This window comes from Lygodium microphyllum, chromosome 27 (assembly GCF_053477565.2).
Source record: "Lygodium microphyllum isolate KBCC chromosome 27, Lygodium_microphyllum_v1.1.10, whole genome shotgun sequence".
Classification (NCBI taxonomy): Eukaryota; Viridiplantae; Streptophyta; class Polypodiopsida; order Schizaeales; family Lygodiaceae; genus Lygodium; species Lygodium microphyllum.
The window spans coordinates 60,017,631-60,043,085 of NC_141161.1; the positions used below are offsets into that span (position 1 = coordinate 60,017,631).

Consider the following 25,455-nt stretch of genomic DNA (forward strand, 5'->3'; position numbering starts at 1 on the left):
CTGTTTTTGATTGCAGTATTTGACGTTGACATGCATACCTAGATTTTTGATTCAGGTCCCTCATTCCATGTAACACCACACTATGAGTGGCTCTTTGGCTACAGTGATGGTAGACATGGTATTGTCCACTTGGGGGATAATTATACATGTGACATTGTAGGGATTGGCAATGTGCAATTGGCATTTTAGCATGGTTCAATGTTCACTTTGTATAATGTGAGGTATGTACCCTAGCTCAAGAAGAGCTTGATAAACACAGGGCAGCTAGATGGTGAAGGCTGTCATACCACTTTTGGGGATAGCAAATGGAAGATATGTAAGGGCTCTAGAATTGTTGCTAAAGTCTCTAAAAGTGATACTCTGTATCTATTACATGTTATCTAGTGTGCGTGATCATGTTGTTACCATAACCAAGTAGCCAAATATGTCTTTGTGGCATAGTCGATAGGGGCACATGAGTCAAACTAGAATGAAAGCACTTTCTCATTTGGGTTATTTTCCGTGTTTGAGTTATGCTGATTTTGACCATTGTGATCATTGCATTTTTGGAAAGCATGCTTAAATATCATGTAAAAAGTCTCTTTTACTAAAATCTTCACTCTAAAATTTTATCACCTTTATTGATGATGCCACACGCAAAGTATGGGTTTATCTGATCCGTCATAAAGACAAGGCTTTGGATAAGTTTAAAAAATTCATGGCACTTGCTGAAAATATAACCAACAAGACATTAAAGTGTCTTCGCTTTGACAATGGTGGGGAATATGTGTCCAAAGCCTTTCAGGCCTTTTGTGACAGCAAAGGGATAAAAAGGAGCTCATTGTCCCTTACAATCCACCCCAAAATGGTGTTGCAGTGCGTAGAATATGACTGTTCAGGAGAAGGTTCGTACCATGCTGTCTCATGTTGCATTACCTTATGGATCTTGGGCCGGGGCTGTTATGACAGCCGTACACTTGATCAACCAGTCACCCAAACAGGTCTTTGGGGGGGAGAGTCCCTCAAGAAGTGTGGTCAGGCAAGCCACCTTTGTATACACACTTGAGAGTGTTTGGCTGCGAGGCATTTATGCACATACGCAAAGAACAAGGCATCAAATTGGAGCCAAAGTCCAGTAAATGCATTTTCTTAGGATATGGTGATGAGGGAGAAATGGGGCATAAGTTATGGGATCTCGGAAAAATAAAAATTGTAGGTAGCAATGATGTAATCTTCCGGGAAGATCTCATGCATAAACAGCCCATCAAGATAGAGGAAGTGAGAACGATTGTGTTTCGAGAAGAAATACTTGTAGGATAGCAAAGAGTGCCCACTGTACAGCAACAAATACCTGCTGTAAATAACCCTATAAATGTAGGGAATGATGCTAAAATTGATAAGCAAGAAGTTGCCCATGATATACCATAGTTTCAACAAGAAAATATGCCATTGGAACAGCCGGGGCAGACAGGACAGCATGCTGAACCTTTTAAACAGCAAGCTGCTAATGCAGATTTGCAGGTTGAAGAACCAACAAACATTGATCATTGGGTTCGTAGGTCGACTAGAAATACCAAACACGCAGATAGGTTTGTTCTTGGTGTGAATTATGTTACTGATTATGTCATGTTGACAAATTGTGGTGAACCGTCATGCTTTAGGAAAGCTATGGACAGAGAGGACAACAAGAAATGGCATAAAGCTATGCTATTAGAGATCGAATCTCTAAAGAAAGATGGTACTTGGGAATTGGTGCATTTGCTTAAGGTGCAGAAAATCCTACCATCCAAATGGGTCTACAAGATGGACACCTTTGGTTCCTCGCTAAAGTACAAAGCATGACTTGTTGCAAAAGGGTACAAGTAGAAACATGGAATTGACTTTGATGAGATCTTTTCTCCCATAGTCAAAGTAACTACTTTACGAACCATATTGGGTTTGGTTATCTGGGCTCCTTGCCGTCACGTTCGCTGCGCTCCATCCTCGCCATCATACCAGCTCTCCCCCTTTGTGGCACTGTTTTCTCCACCTTTCTTCAGCCTTTTGATTTGCCTACTGCCCCGCCATTCCCCCCCTTGTGGAGCGTTGCTTCCTAGCACCCCCCTCCCCCCCCTTTAAACCTTGTTCGCCCCCACCAGCTCTCCCCCACTTGATTCCCCCCACCTTGTTCACCTTGTTCCCCCCTGCCAACTCTCCCCCGCCCTATTCGCTTGTCTACTGTCCTGTGCCAGCTTTCCCCACATCCTAATCCCCCACCTCCTTTGCCTTGATCCCCCGTCTCTTCTGCCCCCCGGCCCCGGCCTCGGCCCCGGCCTCGGCCCCGCTCGGCAGGCCCAACACCCGTGTTGTGCCCATTGTGAGCCGGCCTTCAGTGGTGTCCAACACCTCTTCCACCGTTAGAAAAAAGCATTTTCCCTCTCCTCCCCTCTAGTTGCTCCCTCCCTTTGCAGTAACTTCCCCCCTCTGGTAGCACAGTAAATTGATTGGTAGGTTCTCAGCAAGGACGCGCAATGGAAACCTTTGGTCAGACGCTGGTGCATTCTGCGAGTGTCTCCTAGTCAAACACCTTGCGTATCGTCCCTTTGAGGAACAGCTCTTAGCCATCTGTGTCACAGAGCTGGAGTTGAAAGAAACAACGATATTTGGTGAGGTCATAGGACACTCCCCATCTAGGGCCCAGCTTTGGAATTGGCTTCACTCCATGTTGCGCATTGGCACAACAATGATCACGGAGGCAATTCCATGGGCCAAGGGATCTTCATGGTTGGACTCACCTATGCAGATGCAACCCATGAGCTAGTGGATAGCTCATCCTATGCTTCCACGAAGGGGGTCATTTACATGGTTCCCTGGTACAGTGGCTTCACAGTGGAGACACTTGTGCTCCATAATAGGTTTCTTAGACATCTGCTCACCTTACTCTTCCCAAGATTGGCGGTAGAGTATTGCCAGTTAGTGGAGGACTTTGGACGGCTCTTCGGCACAGTTCTTCCCGCCTCCTTTGCAGATGCTGTGACAGCCGTAGGAGTCTTGAAGGTATGGGTGGTAGTAAAAGATATAAAGAACATACCAAAGTTTCTGGAGATTGAGGTAGGTAGACACTCTTTCAGGCAACAGGATATTGTGACTAGGCAACCACGGTAGTGCCTATGTTGCCATGACTTTGGGCATGAGACAACATATTGTACGCGCTTTGGAGCCAAGGCGGCTCCACCGACAGGCCCGTAAGTGGACGTTGACGGTTTTACATGGGTCCAAAGACAATAGAGAGGGAGATGGCAGGGGGATCCGCAGTCAGCCCCTCAGACACAGCCATCGCAGCAGGGAGTAGGAGGGTGAGCGTTGGCCCCCCAGCAGAGCTCCCTGCAGTCCCCCCTGCTCGTCCTTTTCTCCTTCCCACCATCTCCCCCGTCGATCAGTCCCCTTGATCCCCACCCAGTAAAGGTGACCCCCTCCCCCTGCGGCCCATCCCCCCCTTTCCATAGGAGGTGAGGAGCCCCATACGCCAACATCCTCCACTCACCAACAACCTAGCGCCCCCCCCTCCCCGCACAACCACCAGCTCATTTGTCCATGCCGCCCGTCCACTTTCCTGAGAGAGGCACAGCTGCTACCAGAGTTCTTTCGCAGTGGTCCATGGTCCTACCTAAGAGTTGCGGAGCACGGAGAGTTCCCACTACCTTTGGAGGTGGGGATGTTCGTGGTATGCAAGTCAAGAAGCGGCAAGGTCTATTTGCTAGTACCACCGGATGAACCAAACTATGCTTTCTTCCCTCAAACCTCTCACACAAGTGACTCGTCGATGACACAAATAGAGGAGGAGATGAAGAGTCAGGTGGCAGACCACATCTCCCAATGGATGGGAGGAGGACTAGCACTCTTTTCCTAGCAATGGCCAGGTTGCATGATGGACATTAATTGGTGGGTTGGTGCCGAGGTTCCACATCAGAGCATCATCTTTCAAGCCCCTCCACAGTGGAGAGCAACGATGGATGTGATCAAGTGGCCCCCTGGCACAGGCGGCCCGTTTCTACCAATGTATAGAGTCACACCTCTCAGCCTAGTTGATAGATGCCCTGGTGGTACCACTTGGAGCATCTATCATCCCCATGGTCCGGCCAGAGGATCACCATGGGGGAATGAAGTTCACCATCCAAGCTTGCAACAAAGCGTGTCTACATGTCCCATAGCTCTTCTTCTTCATCAACAACTTTCACACTGAGCAGATGCTTGTTCGGTCAATCACAGGTTTCTCTATGAGTTTACATGTTGCATCCTGGAATGTGAATAGCCTCCACTACAGTGGGGCGGCATGTGGTTCTAGGAAGTTGATTGTTCAGAAAGAGTTGCAGCCTACCCTCGCCAAACGGATTGACATCTTACTTTTGCAAGAGCACAAGCTCATCCCCACCCAAGCCCATTGGGTAGGGAAAGTACTCCCAAGCAGTTCACACACTTATTGGGAGTATGCCATTGGTGCCCACGGCAGGAGTGGAGGCGTATACACCTCTATTCGCCCGAGCCTCATCGCATGTGTATGTGACCACGACGATTGTGGTAGGGAGGGTTCTATGGATCAGATTAGATATTGTGGACTCGTGCCTTGGAGTCCTCAATGTCTATGCCCTTATTGAGGTTAGGGCACGCAGTAGGTTCTAGGTGGATATCGTAGTAGGATTCGCAAAGGTGGACTCTTGGATTGTTGGAGGAGACTTCAACAACTTGGAGGCCTTAGAGGACCAGCAAGACAGAGGCAAGAACTACCAGGGTATGGCTGGGGAGAAGTAGGAGGCATAGGAGATCTTCCTCCTTGCAATAGGAGCACATGATGCTTGGAGACCCAGCTTTTCATAGGAGGGAGAGGTTGCTGGACTTCTCTTGGGGATACAAGCGGTTGGGTGGAGTTTTCTTGGAGTGACTGGACAAGTTTTATGTGGGAGAGTGGGGATACTCTCGTGGAGGCGAGGTAGGGCAGTTGGCCGGCACCACTTTGTCTAATCACTGCCTGGTTCTCTTGACACTTGATGCCCCTAGCTTCAGCCCTGGACACACGATCCTGTCGGATCCTTGACTCCGTCTACAGGAGGGAGGAGGTGAAGAGGCAGATTGAGCAGCTCTGGACTAGGGAGTGGGACAGGAGGGACCGGATCGCATAGGAGGTTGTAGAGGTCCTAGCCAAGTCGAGCAGGATCTGCCAAGAGGCAGCCCTACAAGCCAGAGAGCAGAGCTACGAGAAGGAGAGAGCACTCCGGTGAGACCTAGCAGCCACCTAGAGACTACTCTAGGAGGCACTAGAGGATCCCACTCTCCACGCACCCTCGCCAGCCTTGCGACAGCAGGCGCTTGGAGTTTTCCTTTCGCACCTCAGCAGTTTTTGGGCATAGAAGGGAGACACGATGTGCATGGAGTATTTTGAGGTGCATCAGCCCTGCACCTCAGGAGAGTAGATACGTAGCCTCCGGGATCAGTATGGGAGGATTTTCTCTAGCCCAGATGAGGTGATGGAGATTTCCACCGACTACTACAAACACCTTTACCAGCAGGAGGCAGTTTCAACCAGAGAACAACGCTGTAGATAGCAAGTCTGGGACCACATCCCGTCCCTCGTCACAGAGGAGATGGGACGCTTCCTCCTAAACCCCTTCACAGAGAAAGAATTAGAGGCTTTCCATACACATGATGTGTAGAAATGCTCGGGAGGGGACGATCTTTCCAAGGTCTTCTTCACTACCTACTGGGAGGTGATGAAGGATCCCCTACTGTTGGCCTTTCAGGAGATTTTCAGCTTTGGACGGATGCCAGGGAGTCTATGGGCAATTCTTGTCAATCTCCTCCCCAAAGGGGGAGACCGGTTGGAGCTATCCCAGTGGAGACCGATCACCTTGTTATCAGCGGCCTATAAGGCACTGGCCAAGATGATTGGTAGGCGGCTTCGCCCCGTGCTTCCAGACATCATTCATGATACACAAACAGGTTTTGTCCAAGATAGGAGCATCCTAGACAATGTCTTCACCTTCTTTGAGGTGATTGAGTGGGCCCAGTATAGTGGTCAAGGATTGGCTGTACTTCTCTTGGACTTCAAGAAAGCCTATGACAGGGTTGATTGGGACTTCTTGGAGGGCACCATGGTGAGGTTGGGCTTCCCTTAGGCATGGATCCACGGGGTCTCTACACTTTATAAATCGGCTACCAGCAGGTTTCTCATAGGTGGCAGGAGGGGGAAGGAGTTTCGGGTGGAGAGATTGGTTCGGTGGGGCTGTCCTCTGGCCTCGTATCTGTTCCTGCTCTTTGCAGAGGCGATGTTTTACTTCCTCAGATCATGTGTGAGCGGGCTACGTGGCCTTCAACTTCCGGTGAGAGAGGAGATGGAGCTGTTAGATTCAGAGTATGTAGATGATACCGCACTTTATACAGAGGACGATAAGCTAATGCTGGAGAGAGTGAGACAAGCTTTGGAGGTGTTTTGCATTGTAGCGGGAGCAAAAATCAACTGGCGAAAGTCGGTTGGTTTCCTTACGGCGGACTCGGACTCTAGCACGGAATGGGGTGTCCACTTGTGATTCAGATGGGTGTGCAGAGCGCAGGACCGTCCGATACCTAGGGTTACATGTGGGAGTCGACATCACTCCTGCCTAGCAGTTTCTTCTAGTCCTCGACTCTATCAAGTGGAAGCTGACCTACTGGAGTACTGTTCGCCTTATCTTAGCGGGCTGAGCCTTGGTGGTCAACTAGGTCCTCCTAGCGACGGCTTGGTACATCACCTCGTGTTGGTGCTTTTCCTTGTCTTGTGTAGTTCAGCTTCATCACCTAGTGTGGAATTTTCTCTGGGCCAGGTGAGATGGTTCCAAGGATTCTTGGACCAAGGTGGCGTGGGCGAGCATAATCCGACATGGGAAGGGCTTGGGATCATAGACCCAGAGTTCCGGAGCCTGGCCCTTTTGGGCAAGCTAGTAGTCCGTAGGCTCACACTAGGAGGGCAGACCTAGAAGGTCCTATTGCAGGAGGGCCTTCAGGAGTGCAGACCGAGGCTTGGTAGTGAGTGGCCATATCTTCACGAGGGCCTAGATCACGCCCCCCAGATCCTTCTTCCTCTGTAGCCTACTTCGTGTGTGGCAGGGCCTTTGCAAGGCCCTAATTCAGAGCCCCTCAGGTTGCTAGGAGGAGATAGACTGCCAACCGGTGATCTAGAACCCCCAAGTCAGAGATCGAGACAGGATACAAATTGGTGTGCGTCCCCACATTTAGTGGGCTGGTTGGAAGGCTGGCCTTGCTCGTACCATCAAGACATGGCAAGAGGTGTACAGGATGGTGAACCAGGAGGTGTTGCAATAAGCATTAGGTTGTTAGAGAGGAGCTAAGCTGAGGAGAAGGGAGATTGATGAAACAATACCTCAGGAGTAGCTTGACCCCCTGATACGAGAGCCGGTAGAGCGTGGCGAGGTATGGGCCGTCAAATTTTCACCAATAGGTATCCCCCTACAGGTGATAGGTAGAGTGGGTGGCGCCCCCCTTGGGGCTTTCTTCACTGTGAAGGGGGGGGGGGGGGGGCGTTTGGTCCTTGACAGAGGGTAGCAGGATGAGATCTCTGTCCTTTTGTGGAGGAGGATTCGTGTGGTTGGTCTTCAGGGGAAGACCTAGCATCTGGACCCTTATGTGTTCTGGGAGTGGCGCCTCTGGATATGGGAGGGCAGGCTACTTGATGAGATGGAGTGGGACCCTGGAGAGTGGCTATGGCCGGCCACTACGGTCGCCAAAAAGCCACGGAGATTCTTGGACTATATAGCCATGATTGGCAGACATGTACTAATGCAGGAGGACATGGACTGGGCGCCTTCGCGTAGCAAATACTGGGCGGAGCATAGCATCACAGATACCTTCCATCGGACTTTCTGGCGCTCCCTATGGGATTGTTGAAGGCTGAGGAGGGTATCGTATTTCTTATGGCTTTTGGCACATGGAGGTCTGGCGGTTGGGAGTGGCTAGCCTAGATGCAGCAAGATGGAGGGTGTAAACACTGCACACAACAACTTCTGGAAACTCCAAAGCACGGCCTTTGGTCGTGCGAGATGACACAACTCGTGTGGAGAGGAGCATGCTGCATTCTTCGCCGTCTGGCACCCAACTTTGGATGTATCTCGTGGGGAGCTTTCTGCTGGCAGGCAGTCATCCAAGAGCGTCACCTTTTTTATGAGGCCGGGATGCAAGTCATGATTTTCATCATTGAGGATGGGTCTTGCGCAGTGGTTGGCTTGGAGACTTTACCTAGCTGCCAGGTAGTGGAGCCCACAACAGACCGCTCTAAGGTATGGAAGATCGTAGGGAGTCTTACTGGATGGCACATTTGGAAGGTGTGCTGCTAGGAGGTTTTTGGTGGGGAGAGCCTTTCAGTACAGGAGACTTTGGCAGAGCTTTGGACCTCCATCATCCACTCTCTCTGAGGCCGGTGGGACTAGGTGTAGGGCGAGTCTCGAGCTCTTCAAGAGCTCCGTTTTCACTTCCTGCGTACCAGGGGAGGCCATGACTTGTTCTTTATGATGCAGCCAGGCAACCCCAGATGGCGATATATCCCCCCTGCATGGCTTCTTGCCCCCATGCCCCCCGGATCGCCTTGAGAGGCTTGTATACATGATGTATTTGTGACTTCACATCAGCTCCAACTAGTCTATCGAGCATGAGCACTCCGTTGTAATCAAAATTTTTGAGTAATATAATCAGCCACATTTTACTTCCAAAAAAAAAAAATTGGGTTTGGTTGCATGTGAGGATATGGAACTCATATAGATGGATGTAAAGACTGATTTCTTACATGGTGATTTGCATGAGGACATATATATGCAACAACCAGAAGGTTTTGTGGCTAAGGGGCAAGAAAAAATGATATGTAAACTCAACAAAAGCTTATATGGGTTGAAATATGCACCGCATGAATGGTATCATAAGTTTGATATATTCATGCAATCTCAAGGATTTAAGAGAAGTCAAGTGGCTCATTGCTTGTATACCAAACAAGCGGCAGATGGCAACCTTATTATGCTGATTTTGTATGTGGATGACATGCTAATTGGTGGTAGGTATGTTCATGCGTTAAACACCTTGAAATAAAACCTACATAGTAGCTTTGATATGAAGAATCTTGGTGAAGCAAATCATATGTTTGGCATGTGAGACAGATTGAAAGGTCTTTTTTATTTGTCACAGCAAGAGTATGTATCCAAAATTTTGCAACGTTTCAATATGGAGGGGAGAAAGGCAATTGGTGTGCCATTGTCTCCATATATGAAACTTAGTGCAAAGGACAACCCTACATCTGATGATGAAAAGGTTGAAATGGCTAAGATCCCGTATGCTTCAGCTGTGGGTAGCTTGATGTATGTTATGGTTGCTACTAATCCTGACATAGCATTTGCAATGGGAGTGGTTAGCAGGTACATGGCACATCATGGTAAAAAGCATCGGGAAGTAGTGAAAGGTATCATGAGATATCTCAAGGGCACAAAGGATTTGTGCATCTACTTTGGAAAGAAAAATGCATTTGTCATTGGCTTTACGGATACAGACTATGCTAGTCATATTGATTGCAGGAAGTCTAATTCAGGGTATCTATTCATCTTCACAAGGGGAGCAATTTCTTGGATCTCTAGGCTACAGAAGTGTGCTGCATTGTCTACTACACAGAGGGAGAGTACGTGGCTGCCATTGAGGCATGCAAAGAGGCTTTATGGCTTTCATGCCTGGTGGGAGAGCTTGGCATTACTGAGACTCCTATCCTCCATTGTGATAGTCAGATTGCTATCAAGCTAGCATGGAATCTTGTCTTTCATGCAAAGACGAAGCACATACAGGTGAAGTATCACTTTATCAGGGATGTACTTGACAACAAAAGCATTGAGCTTGTCAAGGTACATACAAATGATAATCCTATAGATCTTCTCACGAAGGGTCTTTCAAGAGAGGTTGCTCATTGCCAATAGATGATAGGAGTTGGATAATTATGCATTTCATCTTTGTATATACTTAGACTTAGTTGATTCTTTTCTCAACCTTCAGGCACACTATGTTTAGAGGTTGCTAGGAATAAAGGGCCAACATGCCTTTTATACGTACTCCGGTGTGAATACACCCTTAGTACTTGTACTTTAGTCCTTTACATATAACTATAAAAAAACCTAAAAAGTGGTGTAACTCTTTGTATCCAACACATTGTGCTTCTCACTCTATATTGCTACTGCTCACTCACACACACACACACACACACTCTCTCTCTCTCTCTCTCTCCGCCATTGCCATTGCCAAACATGGAACCTTTCCACACGTAGGCTACTACAGCTAATTGTTTCTACTCTCCTCTCTTGTGTTCTTTAATCTCCAAATCATCATTCCCCTCTCTCTCTTTCCAAAACCTTTTTTGTTACCGATACCATGACTTCTCACAGGGTATCTTCCTTTGATGCGCTCTTTTCCATAGAACCTTAACACATGGAGGATGCTTGCCCACAAATCCAAACATATGTATGGATAACATTCCGAAGCCTCTTCTTCTTTCAAATTTGATGGAGATTTGTTCCTTGCGGTGATTCTCCAGCCTCAAGTCAAAGATGTGTAGCAACAGTTGGCCAAGCTACATAGTTTCCATTTTTCATTTGTGTTCGCAACCATGAGGATGTTGCCTCTTTAGTTCCAACGTGATCTCTTTAAACAGGAGAATGAGAAATGTGATGAGATGAATATTGATTCATGGCAGGCCAAGTGGACAACATATTTTGATTTGTATCAGTTTGATAATGCTCAATACATCGGACAAATACAAATCATGTTATAGGGGAAGGCATATGCTTGGTGGGTGGGTTTATGGCCCAAGATGGTGACATGGGCTGTTTCAATCCGGTTTTCAAAAATGTCTTGTGACCAATGATCGGATTGTTTGAGCTTAATATAGGAAAGAATAGCTTGGTTACGTATTCACAGGAGTTTAAATATCTGTTGCATAAAACGAAGGCCTTGGACGATCCTCAAGTACTACTCTACATGTGATATCTTTTTGGATTGTTGTCGAACTATCGTCAGAATGAAGTGCTCCACAATTCCCTTCATTTGCTTGAGGACGCCTACAAATATGTAAAGAATTTCCATGACAATTTGGTTGTACGCAAGGGCATCCAGTAGACGAGGGGATCCCCATTGAGCTGCCTTGGTCTTTAAGTTAAAGAAGTCAGCTACCCAATCAACAACTCATCAACCTTCTTCAGAGTTACATAAATGGAGGATGGTAAGTACAAGGTCACTTACAATGAGGATTGCTCAAAGGGCCATTGCTTCTCTTACCATCAGACAGCGGGTCAGTCTCTCAATGATCGTGAGTGTCCCATAATAAAAAAGTGAAGTCTATTTCTACAACTTCAATGAATACTCTTGAAGCCCTAGGTATATCTTTCATAATTTTATTCAATGATTTTTTTAATTAATGCTAGTAGTAGCAATAGTACTTCCATTAATATATCTCTTTTAATAATAATCTTATATGAATTCAAATGTAAGTGAATATTTGGATCTAATATTATATGAGTATGTTGATGGCTTTCCATTGAAGCTACTTGATGAACTTCCGCCATCTCATGAAATCTTAGACCATAGGATTGAAATGTTGCTGGTAGCCATCCCATCTCTCGACATCCTTATAGGTTTAGTCCAAAAGAGAAGGAGAAGATAGCTAGGCAACTTCAAGACTATTTAGCTAAGGGATTTATTGAGCCTCATAAGTTCCCATGGGGCATGCTTGTCCTTCTCACTAAAAAGAAGGATGGTACGGTGCTTGGTCAATGCTCCCGCAACTTTCCAATAGATGATGAATAATTTATTTCTTATGTATCTTGGAAAATGGATAATCGTTTTCTCAATGACATTCTTGTTTATAGTAAGTTGTTGGAGGAACATGTGAATTTGCGCATTGTCTTACGTCTCTTAAGACTAGAGTAACTGTTTGCCAAATTATCGAAGTGTGAATTGTTTACATAGATTTATTATACCTTGGTTGTGTCACCTTGATTTGATGGCATTTAGATTGATTCCAAAAAGGTACGAGTAGTGCTTGATTGACCTATTTTGAGAACCATAAGGTAAGAAAAATATTTTTGGGTTTTATTGGGCTTTTTGAAAAATTCATAAAGGGCTATGCTCTATTATTGAACCCTTATCAAGACGAGAAGACAAAATTTGACCTCCTTTGGCGGCAGATCCCAAAAGAAGCGTGGGCTCGAGTGGCCTGGGAGATGGGCACTAATCAATTGTTTTGCCATCAAAGTCCTTAAAACAATTACTTGACATGTGGCAGCAAAGTGCTGGCAAGTCATATTCTATTTCTTTAGGCAAGAACTTAATATTTAAAGCCATAAAATACAAAAACACATATTTGCTTAAGGATATCCGAAGCAAGAAAAAGCATATTAGTCTGGTTGGACTAGTGAGCTCAATCAATGTTTTCAAACATTGAAATGACTCATTACCATTGCATCGATGTTGTAGATTATAGATTCGAGTAAACCTTGTGAGATTCATACGAATGCAAGCGACTATGCTTTAGTCCTTTATCAAGATGGACAACCTACTGCATTCGAGAGCCATAAGCTCACGGATGCCCAAACACATTATACCACCCAAGAAAAGGATTTATTGGTAATCACCCATGCGCTTAAAGTATGGCGCCATTATTTGTATGTTGCTTGGTTTATTATTTTGACAGACCACCATTCACTAAAATACCTTTGTGATTAACCCGATCTATATGGCTGCAAGGCGAGATGGGCGGAGCTTATGCAAGAGTTTGACTTCGAAATTTGCTATAGGAAAGGTGCACCTAATATGGTTGCCGATGCTCTTAGTCGGATTCCTGAAGTCAATGCCTTATTCTTCTTTGAAATTTCGATTGATTTCTTTCTCTCTCAAAAGGCATTGTCAAAACGATCTTCACTTTGGTACGATCTACAACCAGTTCAAGAAGAATCTAGTAGCCTGAGAAGCTTAACGGTTTGGACACCCAAAATCTGGCTATTGAGAGAAAGATGCGAAAGAGTATTCCATTCATAATGGATTACTTTTTAAACAAGGGAAAGTGTGTGTGCCTGATGATCAGGATATCCGCAAGAAAATTTTATACGAGTGTCATGATGCACCATACTAGATACCCTAGCATACACCAGACTTTGGCCTCGGTTTCTTGCTATTTTTATTGGCCGCATATTAAGACTATGGTTGAGTCTTATGTGCATGAGTGCCTATAGTGTTAGCTTAATCAAGCTAAACGGCACAGATAGGCCTGCAAAGAAATGCTCTGAACATAGAAAACACAAGACAACAAAGCACAAACTGAACATAGAACACGTGACGGTTAGGGTAACTTAGAGACAATGAACAATGTGAATGAGTACTGAATATACAAAGCTCATGCAGCAAACATAGTTGTCAAGAGAGAGAAGATAGTAAATGTAGGTAGCAGAGGTGGCGACAGCTGGAGAAGGGATGCAGCAGGCTGGGCAGCAGAAATGCATCAGTTTGTTGATGGTAGGCTGTATGACAGCTGGGGCAGATCAGAAACAGATCACCTGGCTGACAGCAGCAAATAGAGGGCTGAAAACAGTCCTGAACAGCAAGGTAAGGATGGATAGCATGCGTTTGATGATGGGCAGCTCAAGGCTGAGATATCCTTCACGAATGGGGTGTAGATAGCAAAGCTCTATCACGTACAATCTACGAAAACCATATTAAGGCTGAATGGAGGGCAGTATGCCTATTTATAGAAAGCTTGGGTCCTTAGCAGTCTCGAACATCTCCCCATTGTAACTCTCTTGAAGCACTTTCCCGTTGTAGTGTTTTTCATCAAATAAGCATGTGTTAGGGTTGTTTAAGAGGCTGATCAGCATGTAATGCGCATATTTTAACTCAATATTGTGGGGATGTTGCATCCCTTACGAATTCTTGATAGAAAATGGAGTACCGTTTGTATGGATTTTGTAGTAGGATTGCCTTGTACAAATGGATATCATGACGCAATCTAGGTTATGGTTGACCGTTTGACGAAAATGGCTCATTCATTCCTACAAAGACAATCGTGGAAACCACAAGTTGACTTGGTCTCTTTGTCAAACATCTTTATAGACTTTATGGTTTGTCTGATAAAAATAGTCAATGACCAGAATCTTGAGTTCACTAGCCATTTTTGGCAAATAGTCTTTCAAATACATGAAACCCAATTGTCCATATTATCCTCGGGATACTTGAAACCAATGGGAAGATCAAATGGACAAATCAAACCATGCTGCGTGTATATGTCTACCATAGGCAATTTGATTGGGAGCATTATCTTCCTCAGATTGAGTTTTCTTATAACAACATTAAGCATTTGGCTATTGGTTATAGCCCGTTTATGCTTATGTATGGTTATGAGACAAAACTGCTGATTGCCACATAGCTCAAGGGGGTGAAAATGTAGTCCATAGTTGACTTTCTGCACAATATGTAGGAGATGTTGACGGTTGCTAGGGAAAGTATTAAAATGGCTAGGATTGTGCCACATTTTATGCTAACCAACATTATACTCCTAGGGAGCTCAAGGAAGGCATGTGGGTTTACCTTAAAGTCCCAAAAGACTTCGATTCAATGACTACCAGCAAGTTCTATAAATTACCTTTGAGATATTGTGGTCCTCTCTAGATCATCAATAAGATAAGTAGCGTATTTTGTGGGTTAGATTTATGTCACAACTCTATAGGAACAGAATTTGTATCCTTTTTCATTAATTTGTCTATATAATGATTTATTAAATTTATTTCCTTTGCACTAATTAGATATAAAGAAAAATGCATTGAAGCTGGCCATTGATGAGTGGTCACAGGTTATGGTGGACCCACGCTGTGGGTTACAGAAAAGATAGTTCACACTTCCATCTATATGGCCCGATTGGGCGCTTGTGATCAGAACTCACGCATATCAGGGTTAGACTCACACACAAAAAAGATTGATGCCTTGAAGTGTGGGCTAGATCCACCAAAACAGACAGTATCAATCAACAAGATGGCATGATCATGAAATGCTTGTATAATGTGCATGTGTGGGCTGAAAGCTTGAAATGCACATTTCTTTGCATAGGAAAGTCACATGAAGATTCTGATACCGTTTTTGCGATGTACATAGAAAAAGCTTTCATATGACACTCATATTGGGGGGGTTCCTAAATTTTAGGAGATCCCTAAATTTTAGGAGGTCCCTAAATTTTAGAAGCCTCGAATTAGCCTAAAAATGCTAGTCTTAAAAAATAGGGATATCATTCTAAAAATAGTAAGTTTTGTACTCTGATTGTGCTTACTAAATTTGGTTGTTTCTATTCTTGACAGTATTCAGCCCAAAAAAGAAGGCCATAGAGAAGAGACAAGTGTCAAGACACTTGTTACACAAGTTTCCAAGTGTCCCACCACTTGTCACATCTCATGACATGTGGCTGGACACTTGTCTTGTGCTACTCCACTTTTCCCTTTTGTACTAGCTCTTCCCTCTTCTATAAATAAGAGCTCGTTTTTCTTCATTCAATATTATTTTTCTTTGCTGTAAACTCATGTACAGCACCCACAGATAGCCAGAAATTGGCCCCATCCATTCCCATCATCATCCCCCACTTATCCATTATCAAATTCCTCTATATTCCCTCTTCTATCACTGTTGTTTTACAGGACAACAAGCCTGTAAAATTCATTACAACACCTCCTTCTTAAGCTCTTTCTTCCACTTTAGCAACAAGAAGCAAGCCCTATCCATGTACTACCGTTCAACGATGGAGAAAGGCTGATTTCCCCTTTTTCTTCTCTCATACTTGTAAAGAAATTAGTTCTTATCATTGCATAATAGATAATGCATGTGTATTTGTACATCTTTGCATGATCTTGTGAGAGTGAGAATTACTTCTCCTCACTCTCAGGTTGATTGTAACTGAGCTCTTCCCTAAGGGACTTGGGTTCAACAGAAATACATTCCTTCGGGGGGGGGGGGGGTGCCCATCTTCAACCCTCAATCTTGTCTCCATTACTTTTACATTTTCATGGTTGTAATTTTGTGAGTAATTTTCATTTTCAGCTTTAAGTGTTCATTCTCTTTTATATTAAATCTTGAAAACAAGCGAATATCATAATTGTTAAGCAACAATCCAGTGCCATTTGATTAGTACAATACATGGAAAAAGACCACCATAAACAGCAGCAAATGGTGTGCCAGACACTCCATGATGATATGGCAGCCGCAACCACTATGTTGGAATTACTTCTGGTGTTGAGATTGGTGGAGGATGAACAAAGATTGTAAAGAAATCTGAATTTGTGCGAATATCAAAATTGTACCTTTGTGAACACACTCACATATTAAGATGAGAGAGATAAAACAAAGAAAAAAGAAGTTAAAGACTGGTGGTCGACCTATTTTTGGAATATAAGAGAAGTTTGGAGCTGTTTTAAAGGGGGTGGGATGTATTGTCTATGTTTGATTTTACTTCTGTTTTGGCATATGATAATGTTTCAGCTATCAAATACATAGGTTGACATTGTGATGTTTGCAATGTGCAGCTATCAAAGCCTGTCAGCTCAGATGAAGCTAAAAAATTAGGACTAGTAGATGATGTGGTTCCTTCTGGAAAACTCCTAATGGTAGCAAAAAATTGGGCTCTAGATATTGCAGAGGGTCATAGACCTCGCATTATTAGCTTGCATCGGACTGACAAACTTCCAACACTCCAAGAGGCTCGAGGCATATTAAGGCTCGCACGGGCACAGGCTAAGAAGGTCACACCAAAGGTTCCACATCCTCATTTGTGTCTTGATGCCATTGAAGAAGGCATTGTCTCTGGTGGCTTTGCAGGGAGCCTTAAGGTGGATTCCTTGAATTCCTTTTCACCCAAGGATCTAATTTTTCTATTCAAAAGTTAATGAAACTTGACAAGTTGGTTCACCCATGCTTCGAAACTCCTGAATTATATTAAAAAATGGCTACCCTTATGGAAGTGATTGTGTTGGCTTCACCCTTTTCTGTAAGATAGAACACTTCTTCTTTTGGTTAATAGTGATAAGATAGTGTAGTCAACCAATTTTATTCTACCAGAGATAGCTCACTGAATTATAAGTGAAAAAATAATGACAATTAAGTATCTTGTACAGGAGGAAGAGATCTTCAACAAGCTTGTGTTGTCTGAAACGGGAAAGGCATTGGTTCACATTTTTTTTGCACAACGGGCAACCACCAAGGTTTTCCTTCAAAACCATTTCCACCCCTTTTGTTTTGAAGAGGTTCAAAATGCTGAGTGTCTTTCCTTGTTTGAGTCATTATGTTTCTTTTTTCTTTATGAAAAACAAGGGCAAAACATAACTGTTGCTGATATATGCAGTTTTGGTTACTATGAACACAAAACCTGATCTTACCAATACTGTTCTGCCACAGGTTCCAGGTGTTTCAGATATTGGACTAAGACCACGACCTCTTAAAACAGTTGCAGTTGTTGGGGGAGGACTAATGGGGTCTGGAATTGCCACAGCACTTGTTTTGAGCGATATCCATGTCATTCTAAAAGAGGTCAATGCAGAGTACCTGCAACAAGGTTTGGCTCGTATCAAAGGTAATGCAAGGGTGGGGATAATTTTCTTGCAGTACATTTATTGAAATCAAGGTATTGATTTATTTATTGTGAACATTATCCAAATATATTGACAGCCAACTTGGAGAGCCGTTTTAAGAAAGGAGGTTTAAGTAGGGAAAATTATGAGAAAAGTATGTCACTGGTTGAAGGCACCCTCAACTATGAAGCCTTTAGAGAAGTAGACTTGGTTATTGAGGTAACACAATTCCCTGTTTTTGGCATGCCATAGGTGTGGCTGGATATTAACAGAAACGTTATGTTGTTTTGGGCAGGCTGTAATAGAAAATGTTCCCTTGAAACAGCAGATATTTGTCGACCTTGAAAAGTTTTGCCCTCCACATTGCATCTTGGCGACTAATACTTCTACAATTGATCTGAACGTAATTGGTTCAAAAACACATTCACAAGATAGAATTATTGGGGCTCACTTTTTTAGGTGATTCCTGTTGCATTTACATCTTTATTTCACTTGCGAATCTATAATAGCTCATGAATATTGTTGCCTGGATAACAGCCCTGCTCATGTGATGCCGCTTTTTGAAATCATACGGTCCAGTAAAACTGCTCCACAGGCTATAGTTGATCTGCTAAATCTTGCAAAGATGATAAAAAAGGTGCCTGTGGTGGTTGGTAATTGTACTGGTTTTGCTGTTAACCGCATGTTCTTCCCATACACACATTCAGCACATATGCTTGCAGACCTTGGAGTGGATGTTTATAGAATAGATCAGGTGATTACAGACTTTGGGATGCCAATGGGACCATTCAGGTATGTATTCAACTCCTAGTTTCTGGTCTTTTTCATAAGCTGAATATCTTGGTTAGCAGCATATAGCTAATACAATATTTGAAGCACCACAGTGGTTAAACAATGTTTGATTCAAAAAATATGTTTTGACTCAAACACGTACTGCTAAAATATTAAGAGACTAGGTTCCTCAACTCTTTGCAAATCCAACAGTTCATACTTTCAATGATAACCCATAGATGATTTAGCATCTAATGAGCAGTCCAAAAGACATTCATGAGGTTGTGGTTGATGCATTTCTGTAATTGTCTTTTGTACCTTGGTCAAATTGTGACTCAAAATATCAGCATATCAAACTCTTCCATCATCATCCATAGAATGTGTGCATTCTGGATTGCACTGTTCCTTGAAAGGCCTGTCTTTCTAACTTTTTTGAATCTTGTATATCTGCAGATTAGCAGATTTAGTAGGATATGAGGTGGGCCTGATGGTAGCAGCAGAAATGGTGAGGGCTTATCCTGATCGGACTTACAGATCACAGTTGATTCCGCTACTAATGAAAGCAAACCGTTTTGGTAGGCCACTCCCCCAATGAAACCAACTAGCTGGATTATATTTTCTGCTGTCTTTACTGAGTACACTCATCATGACAGGGGAGAAAAATGGCAAGGGCATTTACTTGTATGATGAAAAACGTAAAGGTCGTCAAGATCCCGATTTCCAACAATTTGCGGAAGGTTCCAGGAGGCTGGCGAATATAATGCCCAATGGAAAGGTCAGTTTGAAGAGGTCACTTTTTATCCAAGTGTGTATTTCTTGTGATCAAGAGTCTCACTGAAAGTTCTGCCATCTGACTTTTGTAGCCTCTGGTTATCTCTGATGAGGAGATTGTCGAGAGACTTTTCTTTCCTGTTATCAATGAAGCTTGCCGCATCCTTGGGGAAGGGATAGTTGTACGAGCCTCAGACTTGGACATCTCGTCTGTTCTTGGATTTGGATTTCCTGCATACAGGTAAGTTTCACTGTCCGCCATATATTGGTCACCTGTCATCATCCTCATGTCAAACATTGCATTACTTGAGTTTGAAAAGATTGATGCAAAAATAATCAAACTACATTCTACCCTGTCACCAGTAAATTTTGGCATTTCAGCCTTGGCTTTGCATTCGCTCTATTGTGCAAGTATGGGTATGTAGATGTATGCGCTCATGTTTCTATGCTGTTTATTTTGTATTGTAAAAGAGGTGGCGTTGTTTTCTGGGGAGATCAGAAAGGAGCTGGATATATTTGTGATAAGTTAAGAAAATGGTCAGAAACCCACGGTTCTTTCTACACTCCATGCTCCATCTTGGAGGACAAAGCTGCAAGAGGGCTTTCATTGGTAATGAGTTTAACCATGCCAGACAACTCTTTTACTTTCAGATGGCTGATTGCAGACTTCTCACGGCTGGTTGTTTTCTTATGGTTTTGCAGGAAGCTCCTGTGAATACCACTAAGTCTCGGCTGTAAAAAGCATAGGCTTCAAAGCACCCATTACTCTGAACAATCAGGTGCAGTTCCATTGAAAGTCTTCAGGTTAGCTATTGAGATAACCAGCTAACCAGAACGTATGTCCCTGGAATGGTTAACTTTGGAAATAAAACCAAAGCCGTTTCCTTGATGTAGCCAATCCCCTTCCTGAAATACTCAAGAAAGACTCGTCAATGTTTCCATGTATGTGTTGAATTATACATTAAAGAAGGTATTAAAGAAAAATGTAATTGAGTAGAATCTGGTCCTTAAGGACCTTTCCTTCTACTGTTAGTGTAAATACGGTCACATTATGAGGCTTATCATGTTGGAATTCAGGAAGGTTTATGGCTTGATATATTAACCGTAGAGTCGACAATGTATATTTTGTTTATTGCTTGTGTGAAATCTTGCAAAGGTAGTTGTTTTCTCACGAGTGGGGTGTTTTGAGAAGGCACAATATGCAGATTTGTTTCTGTTTTGCCAAAACTATATGCATTTGCTATTTGAAATCTCATGAGTGGTATGTTCTCAAAGAAGTCTCAATATGAAAAATTGTTTTGCTTTAGTGCTGAAATTATAAGACTACACAATGTCTCCCCTAAGGGTAGATTTAATGAGTACCACAGCTGACACAGATTGTATCATATTTTTTGCGTATTTGAAGGTGCCGTGCCCTATTTCATGATTACCAAGAAGGTTGTGTAATCTTCAAAGTCTCCACAACAACTCATCATGCGAATGTAGTTGAAGACATGAGTAATCTTCCATTTTCCTTAGTAGGATGGTAACTTTAGGAATCTTCACATGCATTACTGCTGTCTAAGATCAAGGAAAATTTGCTTATTGTGGATGCAATCATGAAACGTGGCCACTTGGATAATGTGGGAACAAAATCTATTATCTAGCTGGTGATCTCTTTGGCAAAGGAGTTATGCAAGAATATATTCAAGTTTACAACTTTCCCAGCCACCTTGGGTGGCCATCCTGCAGTGGGGTGGATTCTTGCTCGCTACTGTACCCATCTAAAGTAGCAAGGTGTAGTTATTGTTCACAGCAGAGCATTGCAGAAGGGGCCTATTCTTGAGAAGGTAATAAGTAGTTATTTTAGCCACACAAAAAAACAGACGTTCACATGTACACCCCAGGCATGCTAGATATAAACACCAAAGATCCGGAGGGGCCAGATAAGTTGGAACTTCTGTCTGTCCAGAGTTGCCTTGGTAGAGGATTTTGATGAACTTAATCATTGACCTTTTGTAGTGTAGGTGATTGCTTTCATGAACACACTGGGGTAAGCATGGCTTATCATAAAGATTAGGGTTTGGTAGGTTCTTTGATCAGACAATTTCACCAATGAGCTGCAAAAGAGGATCATACGTAATAGAGTGCTTTCAGAAGTCAGCACTATATGAGCTTTGTAAAAGCTATCCTCCTGCAAAAATCTTTATCTGGAGATTGATGAGGAGAAAAGCGGTTCTTCAAATTCTACCAGAAAACACCAAATACATAAATATGCTTATTGAATTTGCAAAAATAACCATTTTTGGCTCAGGACCCTGGTTTGGAGCTAACTTGTAGCAATCATCTCTGCTTGTAAAGTCACAAAGTAAATGAAATGATACATGTAAAAATAGGCAAAGAGAGCTTGTTGTGAAAGGGGCCCACATGCTGATCAAGATCACAATCTTCTACGTGGACATTTTATGTAGACAAGCTCATCATATAGGGCAGGTATGCTGTAGAAGCAAATGGCACATGGTCTCAAGGAGAAAGGTCTATTAACTGGTGAGGTGTACTGCAAACTCCAACCAGCTATTAAAATCTGAATCAAGAGGAGGAACCATCTTAGATGGTGTTGTAAGCCCTTGACTTGGCCTCCAAAGTGGTCTATAATGCATGATGAGGCGCGCGCGCGCACACACACAACGTGAAAGCAAAGTATGCATCACCGTGAAGGGCAGAGGGAGAGATTGTCATTTTGACCCTATCCATTACAGTAAGAAATACCAAGTGCTCCACATAAAGTTACCTCTTGTCTGTCCTACCACTAAAAGAACTATGAGCTTTTTATAAGGTGATAAGCTTTCAGCCTTTCGAAAAATCCATTTCCTAAAGCTTTGATTTTCTTTATTGTAGACAAAGAAAACAAGAAAATATGGGTTGCTTCAGTGAAAGGTGTATGTGGGAAGGAAGCAAAGGAATGACATGGAAGTTTAAAAAGCCTTAATAATCTTGAACAAGTACTGCAAAACATCATAAGCTAATAATTCTGAATTCATTTGGGATTTTCTATTTTAATTACTTATATGTAATTTTCGTCTAAAGTTCTCACCCTCATTTTCATATTCATTTGTCCTTGTATATATTTAAACACCTTCACTGTTACTAATGGATGAAAATTGATTGAATGACAATGTTGCGCTAGGGATTGTTTTGCAATTATTTTGTGATATGATATAGATATACTATTACATGAAACATAACTACATTTTTCAAAGTTATTAGAGACAATGGCAACAATGGTGCTCTTAAGTTGTAAAGCCTCCATTATGAGAAGAAGCCATGTGTGAGTACGTATATTGGTTGGTTTTTCTTGACTTGTGAGTCAAATGAGGTCTATGTGACCAGATGGCAAAAAGGTGACCTTTGTGGATCTAGCCTTTGAATTAGATATAAGTTATGTTGGTAGCAACTTGAGACACAATGCATCGAGTTGCAAAGTGTGGGAGTTATCAAGGATCCCTATTTTGGGGTTTAGGAGCCTTTTTCCTCATGGTTGGGGGGTCTCAAGGGGACTAACAACCCCCCGTCACGGGGGTTTGGTGGAGTGTCTTTTGGCCGGACGGTAAAGTGAATATTTCTTGGCTGACTAGAGAAGGTTCATAATACGGTCAGATAGGCTGACAAGACTACTTTTCTGGGCTATAAAAGGAAGACCTCTCCAAGCCATTGTCAATCTATCTTTTTACCCACTAGTCAGAGTTCTTCCAACTAGTCTTAAGCTCTTCGTATATCATCCGTTTAGATTGCCATCTAAGCTTCATAGTGGAAGCACATGAGTGGACAAATCTTTGCATAAGTTTTTTTGGAATTAAAGGAGTTATTATTTTTCTTATATTTGTTGTGTATTCTCTACTTCTCTCTTAGATTTTGTCCATTGCGTCATGTAATTTTTACAAGCAAGAGAGCAAAGTAAGAACACAAGCAATGATGGAGGAGCAATGGAGCAAGAGAAAGCTCGCATCTCTATTATGTAAGATAATCAAAGAGAAGTTTAGATACAAAAGATAAGCACATGGCCCTAAAATGGAGTGGGGTAAAGATTGTATAGTACTAGATAGACAACTTTTTGTTGATAGTTAAAATGCTTTAGCAATTGCAGAGAATCCAATCTTCCATGCTCGCACAAAGCACATTGAGGTGCATCATCATTATGTACAAGAACTAGGTAAAATCAACTTGTTCTATATGCCTACACAGGATAACTTGTCATGTCTAGTCACAACGTCTTCCACTTGTGAGAATTTTGAGGCTTTTCATATTTACATCATCACACTCATGTAGTAATTCACCAATGCTAAGTTTGAGATCTTAAAAGGAGTGTATGCAAGGTGCGAGCACTGGTATCGTTAGCGGCTACTAATTTGAGGCACACACGGTCATTTTACTATTTTGTAACACATTGGATAGACACCCACACACTATTTGGTTATAAGGAATTGGGCATATTGGGGGATAGCTTAAATTTTATATCTTTATGCAATCTAAGGAATTGGGCATATTGGGGGGTAGCTTATATTTATATCTTTATGCAATCTTATAAACTGAGGAACGTTTGCCAAAATTTATGACCATTATATACACCTTGGCGATCTCTCTTAGGTGTCATGAAGGGGGTAGCAATGCGTATCAGGTTGGTAAGAGGATGATGGGGATCCAAAGAACCTCATATTACCCATGTGAACTTTGTCAATACCATGGTAAAGGGACATAAGGCTCCGTTTCAGGGTTTGCCTGTGCATGCAATTAGCCCCCACATTGTTACTCTCTCTCTCTCTCTCTCTCTCTCTCTCTCTCTCTATTGGGCTAACTCTAATGGATCTAACTCTGAGAAAGCTTGAATTCATTAGCATCCCTAGCCATCATGTTAGTTGCCATCATGGGCCAACTCACATGGCTAGAGCTGCAAAGTTAGTCGGACTTCATAACAGTGCTTAACATGTGTATTGTATTGTTTTTGGGTTTACCATAATTATGAGAGAATTTCTATTTGTAGGCCATGCCTTATCATGGCTCTATCATGATTCAGATTTGATCGCATTGTTGTATTTTTTTTGAACCATGCAAATTACCAATTGATAATATCAAGTAGAACATGGGTACATTATGGTCTGCTGGTTTTCATGGCATTGCATTTAACTAATGAGCATATGTAGGGTACCCTCTAAGAGCATTCCCAAAGTGATCATGAGTCAATAGTAAACCAATTAACAACTACATGCAACATTGTTAAAAAGTTATTATTCTTTGTATATCATGTTGAAAAATAGCTAGTAAAATATGGATACATCTTGATCCATAATGAATTGTTGATTTCGGCACTATGTAAAAAATGTGCTTGTTTCATGTATCTATCACTGGTACCTTAGCCCAAACAAGTCTCATGTCTTTCAGTAATTAGCCATTGTTAAATGCCTAAGTTGTTCAAAATTTTGTACTTAATACTCATTTAAGTGCTTTTTTAACATAGATCCATGGCTTAGTTTAACTATTGCTACATATAGCTTTGTCTATTTTAGTAATGATTTTTTATCTTTGTATTGCTATAATGATCTTTTAACTTGAAAAGCTTGTTGTAATACCAAGCATTATCCCATACATAGTAGTGCTCAATCATACAATTAAAAAAACAATTATTACCACTCTAAGAAGCTCTCTCTTACCACTCTAGAAGATCCCTCCCAATATCCTACTAATCATAAATCTGGAAAAATAAGAGTTTATAGTATCTACTCATGTAGCCCTACAACTATGGGTATCTCCTAGATAGTAAAGCTCATCCTTTGCCCTCGATGGTGTCAAAGTGCAAGCTTAAATTCTATACTTACTAAAATCAAATTGGACATCTCTCCCAAATAGTCTAGTGAACACAAGTAAGGTAAGCTTTCCTTGTGAAGGTGACCAAGATAGCAATCATACACTACCCTTGACACTTGCAATATAGGTTTGATAATATAGTTCTTACTAATAATTTGTATGTTCAGTTTGTAAATGATAGAGGGTGTTCTTTCTCAAGCTTGTTTAAATTGTTATTTTTGACTATTATTTTGCATACGCTCGATATTTAGCTTTCTATTGTAAATGGTTGTTATAGTATTCAAGGTCTATGTATCTTTGTATAATTTTAATTTTCTTTACTTGGGAAACTTGCCTAGTGTTCTACATTGTTGAAATGCATGATTATGAGGGTAGCACTAATATAACTAGCCTTTGTAATTTGACTACTTTGTTGATTTCTGAGTCCTTTGATATGGTCTCACTTGGAATTATTCAG

General features: G+C 42.5%; 1 protein-coding gene across 2 annotated transcripts in view; it reads left to right on the forward strand.

Moving 5' to 3' along the window:
• Positions 1-20,236, forward strand: part of LOC148012364 (peroxisomal fatty acid beta-oxidation multifunctional protein AIM1-like) — a 117,815-nt gene extending 97,579 nt beyond the window's left edge. For both annotated transcript variants that reach the window (XM_087668782.1, XM_087668783.1), the window contains 11 exons: positions 16,578-16,880; positions 17,166-17,252; positions 17,446-17,620; positions 17,716-17,837; positions 17,914-18,077; positions 18,156-18,410; positions 18,843-18,964; positions 19,043-19,164; positions 19,253-19,401; positions 19,632-19,770; positions 19,863-20,236. In XM_087668782.1, coding sequence (XP_087524908.1) covers positions 16,578-16,880; positions 17,166-17,252; positions 17,446-17,620; positions 17,716-17,837; positions 17,914-18,077; positions 18,156-18,410; positions 18,843-18,964; positions 19,043-19,164; positions 19,253-19,401; positions 19,632-19,770; positions 19,863-19,898 — 1,674 coding nt within the window. In that variant the 3' untranslated portion in view covers positions 19,899-20,236. The remainder of the gene's footprint in view (positions 1-16,577; positions 16,881-17,165; positions 17,253-17,445; positions 17,621-17,715; positions 17,838-17,913; positions 18,078-18,155; positions 18,411-18,842; positions 18,965-19,042; positions 19,165-19,252; positions 19,402-19,631; positions 19,771-19,862) is intronic.
• Positions 20,237-25,455: the final 5,219 nt, after the last annotated feature.